A 9380-nucleotide genomic window follows, 5' to 3' on the forward strand; every position below is an offset into this window, starting at 1 on the left:
ATTTAAATATAACTTCTATATAAGATAACATTTACCTAAAAATTAGTAGACAGAAACATACTTTTTAACCTCAATTGTATATAACCATGTTATGAAACCAAGACTATTTATATGTTATAAACTATTTATATGTTTCTACTGCTTGAGCCTAGCAGTTTTTCACCCTTTATCACTGAGTTTTGTGATCACTGCATATCTGCATATATTAAAAATCCTAATAGAGCCAGGAGTCTCTAAGGGTAAATAAAAAAATAAGTACACGGAAATGAACTCCAATTTATTTTTATTGAAGCAACTGCAAGATATTAAAAACAGATTACAAGGAAAGTGGACAAACAAAATGTACATCATATATAAAACAATTACATTATATCAGAGTACACTCTTAAGATACCTTGGACAAGCTGAATTATAATAATCATTTCCTTAGTTCTAGGTTTATAACCATAAATTGACTAGTCAGAAGTTTCTCTAGGGGCTACCAGCATTCCTCTTTTCTTATGCAAGTCATCAGAGTACAGTGGTACCTTTGTTCATAAACTTAATTCGTTTCACGATTCCGGGGAAGATCCCCACAGTTGTCATCCAATGTAGAGTTTGAAATGGAAGCAAAATCTTGCCAAATGCTTGTGCATTTGTGAAGTGAGGTATTACTGTATTTCCTTTAATACTTTAAAAGCTACTCTGAGTATCTTTTTCCTGTTAGTTAACACTATAGACTTATAAATAACAGGAGGGGGAAAGAGAGAAGGGCTACAGATTGCTAGATGAGATTCTGTTCATTTTTCTTCATTATAATACTAAGTTTCAGGTCTTGTCTCTTTACTTTTTGAATACAGAGAAAAATCAACCTTTATTAACTTTTTACCTTATACTGGTCCCAAGTTTATAAAATATAACTTAAAAGTGAAGACACTGAGTTACCTATACTCATTTAAGATCTTTGTGTATTTTTGAAAAGGGATACAGAGAAGAAACAAACAGTAAAACAAAACAAAAAACCCAAACAAAACAAAAGACAGAAGAATCTCAAGGTCATATTTTCCAAATGGAAGCTTGTCCTGTTTCCCAAAGTCAGAACTGCTACTCAATGTACACTGTGTTGGTTTTCTAGACTAATAGCTTTTCAATGCTCACTTCTGAGTATCATGGAAAACTGTATTCAGCATTGAGATGTAGTTGGACAGTGAACAATGTCATCAGCATGAATTGTACTCAACAGATAATAGAAGAGGCTAACGTCAGTCTGGAGCAAACAGAAAATTAAGAAACACAGCCATCATAGGATAAACATGCATTGTGAGGCCACGGTGCCAATGTCAAAGTTACCCCAAACCACGAAAGTTTCTTGTACTCTGAGGGTAAACATAGGAAGGGATGATTTTACTGAGACCCATAGCCATAGTAGTAAGGTTCATCAGGGCGGAATCCATAAGCTGTAGCAGGTCGTCCAAGGATACCAACTGGTTGGCCAAAGCCATCCATTCCAAGGCTGAAAGACAAAAAGCAGTAAGTTGTTTTAAAGGCAATAATTTGTCTTCAAATCACAAATCTACTAGGAAGCTCAGAATTTTATATCTCTATGATTCTCCTTTTTGGCACGGATGGTGATTTAGAGGAATATTAGCCTTTTTTCTTCCTTAATGTACTCATTAAAATTTGCATAAAATACTTCTCATAAGATGAATGTTAAAAAAGTGTCAGAAATCTGTCATTAGGTTAGTATTCAAAACAAAGTGAAAGAATCAGATAAAAAAGGTTTCACTTAATAAATGCTCTGATAGAATTATGAAAAGATTTTGCATCTAAGCCATTACCAATAATATATTTCTAGAGAAGGATACATTTGATAGCCATGTTTGATCTGCAAATCCTTCTGATTTCTCATTGCCAAAAATGTTATAAATTCTAGTTCAGTTTATTTTGTGGAAATCATGGAAACTCAAAAGTTATAAAGATAATTGATGCATTGATACATTTTGATTATCCTTTAAAAATTGAGTTTATTGACAAATTAATTTAAAAAAACCTGTCTTCCAAAGTACTTTTTAAGAATCAAAAAATTATCCCATACTTAGAAAAACGACAGAACATTTTACTAGGCAAGTATGACAGCTCTAACGTGCTCATGCATAGCTCATGCAGTGAATGCTACTGAGCTTGATTTTCAACCAAGAAGCCACCTCTAATGTGGAAATGTAAGCTTTGAGTAAAGTAAATATATTTAAATAATTTAAGGTTTGAGACTCTACAGGATGCAGATTTTTTCACCAGAAAAAGTCTTAATATCTTTCTATATTTAAAAAGTATATTCACATTGGCACTAATTTCCCCGCACAAAGTGAGATTAAGTAGAAAAAAAACTCTTGAATTTTAAGTTTTAAAGTAATGTATATGTTTATTAGGATTGAGCTAAAGAACAATATAAGATGTACTAGTATGTGAATCAACTTCTCAGCGGAATAGAATGTTTGAACTGTAAATGTCAGGTTATTATTTGTACTGAGAAAACATGGATGCACAGGCAGTGGTGTGTGTGTGTGTGTGTGTGTGTGTGTGTGTGTGTGTGTGTGAATTTGTCAAGCTTCTAGGGATCTTGACAAAAAGAATAAACCTACCCAGAGTTTCTTAAGGTTTGTTGAAACATTTTAAGTCTGTATTTTATTTTGAAATGATAAAATGTAAGCATCCTTTCCTATTTTGGTATCAGGAGAAGACAGATTAAACTTTGAAATACTAAGAAATACTATTCTAGAGGTAGCCTAAAAATGTTTCTGAAAGTATAGCAATGGAGCAATGAACCCTTGTGCACTGATAGGATATACCAGTATCAGTTTAAAATCAGAGGAAGGGCCAGCCAAATAGCTCAGCGGATTAAAGCACCGGCAAGCAGGTGCAGGGGCAGGGGGTTCAACCGCTGGGCCTGCCTAGCTGGCCCTGCCCCCGGGGCATGCTGAGACTGCAATTGAGGCTGGGCGTGGTGGCATGCATCTGTAATCCCAACTCTTGGGAGGCTATAAACAGGCGGCTCACTATGAGTCTGATCTAGTACTGAGACCCTGAACACCCTGTGGACCCTTCTCCCCGCCCGCCCAAAATAAAATTAGAGGATAAGTTGGCTGCAGCCTTCACACTAAGGCTAAGTATTTAGGAATCTAAACAAACTCAAATACATAAGGGTTGATTATATAGCTTGTGGATTTCAACTCATTCTTTATTCAACTTTCTACTTATTACCTGCCTTATAGGACCTCCTCTGAGGTTGAAACTGAAGACTTAGGTGAAACTCACTTGCTCTGATTTCTCGATTCTCATTCTAGATCTTTCAAGAATTTGCAAATACGAGGTACACAGATCAGTGAAGAAATATGCAAAAGCACTGTCAAAGCAGAATACCTTATAGGAGATTTTTTATCAGTCCTACTGTATTCCACCTAAAAGATGATTCTCAGAAGAGAGTGAACCAGCCATGCTGGCTCCTCAGCTACACTGTTGGCAGTAACAAACTAAGCAGTTTCTTGGGACATGGTGACTTTTCTGGCAGGCTTGTTCTCAGTGAGGAAGAGGATTTAACGATGCTCAGAGACTGGCCATTCTACTGGACATAACATTGGATAATTACATTGGATAACGGTTTTTATTTCTATAACTAAAAGGCAAACTTTCATCCTACTCCCTTGGTACTAAGGACTGAACCCAGGGTCCTCTACACTGAGCTAAAAACTCATTCCTTTTAACATTTTTAATGTTGAGACGGGGCTTCACTAAGCTTATAAATTACCCAGGCTGGGCTTGAATTTGTCATCTTCTTGCCTTAGCCTCTAGAGTGCTGGGATTATAGGCAGGTGCCACCACACCCAACTTGACAAATGTTTTATGTTTTACTGTTTACCAACAGAGTAAAGAATACATTTTTATTACCTGATCTACCAGATAGCTATATATTTCATTATAAGTTGACAGTGCTTTTTTTGTTTGTTTTTAAGTGTCACAGACATTGCTGATAAAAATCTTATGACTAAACCTTAAACACTAATGAATCTGAATATTCAAAGCTGCAACTCTCAGGTCTTGAATGTTATAATTTCAGGCTGCTATGATAGTTCCACTTATGAAGTCAACAGGTCACCTGATTACAGAACACAGGACATTATCTAACTTTTTGAAATTGGGAAAAATTTTTAAAGGAGAAAAACTGGAACTCACTTTTATAGCACGTTTTCTTTTAATCTATCCATCATAAATCACTGACAAATTTGCTACTTTGAAGAATAGTTCAGACATCATCTAGTTTGGATGGTAAATGGATAGATGGTAGGTCCTTTTGCATTATGAAAGATCAACCATATGTGTAAATTAAGTGTTTAGCTGCACTCTAAAACAATACTTTTCTGGGGCTAGAGAGATGGTTCAGTGGAATAAGCACTTCCCTGGCAAGTGCAAGGGCCTGAGTTCAATCCCTGGTTCCACCAAAAACAAAAACCAAACAAACCAAACAACAAAACAAAACCAAAAAAACCAATACTTTTCTTTAATCTTATTTGGGTCTTTATAATAAGAAACTGGGTATTCGAGAATGCTTAAACATATTCTTTTGGAACGTGTGGACATTATGCTACCTCCTCCCTTGGGATAAGGATGCAGCCTTGCTGAATCAAAATAGGGTTCAAATCTAAGAGTTTTCTTTAAATAGAAGGGGACAGGTTCTTTATGCAAATTCTTTTGGAAGGAGCAGCAAACAAGAATATAAAAAGGTAGAGTTAACAGGGCATGGTGGTGCACACCTAAAATACTATGTGGGAGGCTGAGACAAGAGGATTGCAAGTTTGGGTCTAGACTGAGCAACTTAGCATGAATATCTTTTTCTTTCTTTTCTTTTTTTCTTTTCCTTTTTTCTATAAATTTTTAAATGGATTAAAGAAGAATGAAAGTTCTGTGTTCAATCTCTAGTACTGAGAAAAAAACGAAAAGGCAATGTCAACAAAAATAGCGCTTTCCTAATCTAAAAAGACTTGGCTTTGATTAAGAGATGCCATGAACCAAAGGTAAGGAATTAAATCTGTGAGCTTTGCTCTATGTGATCATTTTGCTTCAGATAAGTATGTGTATTTGGATATTTATATTGGGACTGAACACCATTTTGCATTGCGTGTGTTTCTGTTTGTACACATTCTCTTCTTGCCACTCCAAACCCACATAAGTTTTATATCCTACATTAGTATGTGATCCTTTTTTTTTTAAAATAAGAGGACTAGATATTTAGTATTTTTATCCCTAATGTTCATTCACATAACATATTTTAGATCTTTGAATTACCCAGATGTAGTATATTTTCTGGTCCCAATAAAATATTTGTTGTGAAAAGATACCTCGGGATGGTTAGGTCAACAAATCAATATGCTGTTAAATTCTAGGTCCCCAAAACAATGATTTTTGGTAGCTAGATCTACTAAGGAAAATAAAAATCAGCTAAAGTGAAAAATTATTTTAAAATTCCAACAATATAAAATCATATCTATTTTTTATTTTTTATAAATCTACAAATTTAACTGACACACAGCAAACAGAAAACTGAATGTTCTCTAATATTTTAAAAACTTAACAGCATTCATGAGATGATTCAGAGTAGAACAAAAGAATTCTGGCGATGACAAGTGACACTTCACATGCAGCGCATTCCAGAAAATGGCAGCCAGTAAGGCACCCCAGATTCTCAGGCATTTATTACATTTCTTTGCCAGAGCTGACATTCTTGTAGGGAGGGAAGAAAATTACCTACCTCTGGCTGTTTGTGAGGCTTAATTAGTGCATATTTGTAAAGCACTTTGAAATCCTTGGATGAAAAGTGCTGCATGAGTGAAAAGTATCATCACTTTATTAAAATTAGATACAAGCAACAAGTCCTTTAACTCTTTTAAAATTCCTAACACAGTAATATAAATACACAGCAGGTAATAAATTTATTAGGATATGATATAAAAAATACATTTAAGCCACATTCTTCAGCGGCTTGCAGGACTTTGGAAATATTTTTACAAATAATCTTGTCTTAGCTTCCACTTAGAGAATCCGTCCATCCAGCTCTTAACTGAATGGCTCCAGAAATGCTGTGCTCACTAGTTTGTAGAGGCAGTTCATTCCATTTATGGGTAGGTCAAATTGTTAAGAGAGTTCTTAATTCATCAGAAATCCTGTTCAATTAGTCTTAGAATTAGCTGCTGGAATCATACTAATTCCTTAATTGGCTGCTTCATCTCTCTCAATTACTTAATCCTCAGGAGATAGCTTCAAATCTTTATTGTGCATTTGTGCTCTAAAATCACTTTGATCTGAAAGAGTTTATCTTAAAGGGAAGCTGAAATTAACATGATACTTATGATGTTCTGAAACTGGTGGGGAATATAATGACAGTCTCGCTCTTACCCTCTATTAATGTAGGCTAACCTTAAAAATTATCAGAAGTCATCAGAAAGTTGGCTGAGATTAGTGTATATGCCCATATATACACATACATGGGTTTCACTTATGAGCACTATGCTGAATTTCATCTAAAGTTTGGGTCTGTGTTTAGGGGTTTCATTTCCTGAGGTAGAATCTTTTGCAACAGTATATTTATGAATAAGAAATAAGAATTAGGGTTAGGGAGATAGCTTGGTGTTTTAAGCCCTTGCCTGGCAAGCACAAGGTTCTGGGTTTGATCCCTGGTACCACATGCCATGCCAGAGCCAGCCACCAAAACCAAGAGCGGTGGCCCACACATATAATTCTAGAGCTGGGGAGGCCCAGATAGGAGGATCACTATGAGCCCAAGCTGTGCAGTGAGACCCTATACCACATAAACAAAAAAGATTAAATAAATATTCTAGTGATTTGAATCATAAAGAAATATTAAAGGCTGGAACTGTTTTCAGATATTAGAAAATATTTAAAATGAACTAGCGCTCATGGGAGGAACTGTTCCAGGATTTTATGTAACAGTATAAGATAATCTGTTATATATTTATGTATATATGCAGGATAGTTTGGATAATGGTGCTACCAGTTTCTGCTGGTCTTTTGAAAAGAGCAATTAATACTTGAATTTTTTTCTTTTTAATTTCTTCTAACTTTTTTTAAACCAATTTTGAAGGTTAATATCTGGTAACCTGAGCAACTAATTTGAAGATAGCATCATGCAATATCGCAACCATTGTTGAATTCCTATTACTTTGTTTAATGTAATTTTGTACCATTTCTAATGCTTTTTTTTTTAACTATTTGTATTTTTTTTGAAGAAAAAGAAATAATCTGTTAATAATCTTGAACATTTCATTCTTTTTATCAGTTAATACATTGGCCATAGAACCAAAATCTGTATGCTTTTCTTCTTAGTAGACTACAATGTGCTTGCTCCAGCAGCACATATATTCTTAGTACAATCTAAAGTGACTATAAGAATAAGCCCAGGTCCGCACAACCCCAGGCCCTGCCAGTGTGTGGCAGAGCTTCTGTGCTCTCCCGAGCCCACTGGACCAAGCCCAGGCCCGCCGTGGGAGAGAGACCTTTCCCTGTGCACTCCAGGCCTCCCCAACCCCTCCAGAGCCAGGCCAAGCCCACCCTGTGAGAACTTGCCATGCTCTCGGGACCACCCCAGATCCACCCAACTCCAGGCCCTGCCTGGGTGTGGGAGAGGTTCTGCACTGCACCTCCTGGACCAAGCCCAGGCACGCTGCAGGAGAAAGACTTCCCCCATCCCTACAGAGTCAGCCCAAGCCCGTCCTATGAATGAGAACATCCACCCCACTCTTGGGACCACTCCAGACCTGCCTAAGCCCAGGCCCGGTGAGTGTGTGGGAGAGCTTCTGTGCTCTCCTGCACCCCCTTCCCCCTCCCTCTCCAGACCCAGAACAGGCCTGGCATACAGGCCTGGGGTGAAACTGCAGCTGAAGTCCCTGCAGTGAGACTAGGGTCAAAAACCACACAGCTAATCTTGGAGCAGAACATCTTACCAGAAGAGTACAGCAGGCCCACCTCCAAGAGCAACAATAGTAAGGAGCTGAGCATAGTAGCCAGACCCAAACCAGGGACAACGGCATGAACTCGAACTTGGTATATCGGCACCTGAATTTTAGTAGGTGCTAAGGTTATAACTGCACCAAAGCTCTACACCAAAGGTCAGTTGACAGTGCTATACAAAATGACAAAGAGAAGGAGCAAAATGCAATCTCAGGATCCGAGCTCACACAAAACAAGTGCAGAGGACATTAGCACAGCCAAAATGTCTGAATTAATAGTGTCTGAAGTAAAGAAACAACAGCAGAAAGGTACAGAGGAACTCAGACCAGAGTTAATCTCTGAAATAAAAGAAGAAATCTATGAATTAATAGTGTCTGAAGAAACAACAGCAGAAAGATATAGAGGAATTAAGATCAGAATTAACCTCTGAAATGAAAAAAGCAATCTCTGAATTAAGAGCCTCTGAAGTAAAGAATCAAATGCAGAAACATATAGAGGAAATCAGATCAGAAATAAACTTGGAAGTAAAAGAATTAATAACTGCTTCTCAAGAAGACACTGATAAAAAAAATAGAGGAGATTGGAAAAGCGACGGATTCCTTCAATGAGCAATACAGGAAAGATATAGAATGCATGAAGCAGAGTCAGAGATATAGAGGAATTTAACATTTCAATTGCAAGCTTGCAAAACCGTTTGAGTGAAAGGGAAGATAGAGTTTCAGATCTTGAAGATGTTGCAGCTAGTGAAAAGGTAAGAAAAGATCTCTTAAAAACAACTAGGATGCAGGAAAAAGTAATTGATAACCTGCAAGAAAGATGATGCAAAGATGAATAATAATGTGAGATGAATAGGCATCAATGAGAAAGATGGAGTCAATACAAATGATATAAAAAGAATATGGGCAGAAGTAATAGCAGAAAACTTACCAAATATGAGGAAACAATCTGACATACAGGTAACCAAAGCATACAGAATGCCAAATAACATCAACCCAATTAAAAACACACCGAGATATATAATAGTTAAGATCCCAGAAATCCAGCACAGGAATAATACACTGAAAGCCGTTGGAGAAAAGAAACAGATCACCTTTAAAGGAAAACCCATCAGAATAATGGCTTCAAGTCCTTTATGAAAAAAAATTCCAGTCCAGACTACCATACTCTCTGCAAAACTTTCTTTCAAGTTTGATGGAGGAGTGAAATATTTTCATGACAAAGAACAGCTAAAAATTTCATGATGACAAAGCCAACCCTACACAGACTACTAAAATATGTTCTAGAGAGGGACCAAAATGATCAGACCTCCATGAATGAGAACAGAAGGAACCCATTAAATAGGGCAAACAATTAAACACAAGAGAAAAAAGAATAAATAACAGCAG

At 36.6% G+C, this 9380-nt stretch overlaps 1 protein-coding gene across 1 annotated transcript in view; it reads right to left on the reverse strand.

Moving 5' to 3' along the window:
• Window positions 1–266: 266 nt before the first annotated feature.
• Window positions 267–9380, reverse strand: part of Kifap3 (kinesin associated protein 3) — a 190547-nt gene continuing 181433 nt past the window's right edge. The window contains exon 17 of the mRNA XM_023701945.1: window positions 267–1492. Coding sequence (XP_023557713.1) covers window positions 1384–1492 — 109 coding nt within the window. The 3' untranslated portion in view covers window positions 267–1383. The remainder of the gene's footprint in view (window positions 1493–9380) is intronic.

This window comes from Octodon degus, unplaced genomic scaffold, assembly GCF_000260255.1.
Source record: "Octodon degus isolate 3935 unplaced genomic scaffold, OctDeg1.0 scaffold00144, whole genome shotgun sequence".
NCBI classification, from domain to species: Eukaryota; Metazoa; Chordata; class Mammalia; order Rodentia; family Octodontidae; genus Octodon; species Octodon degus.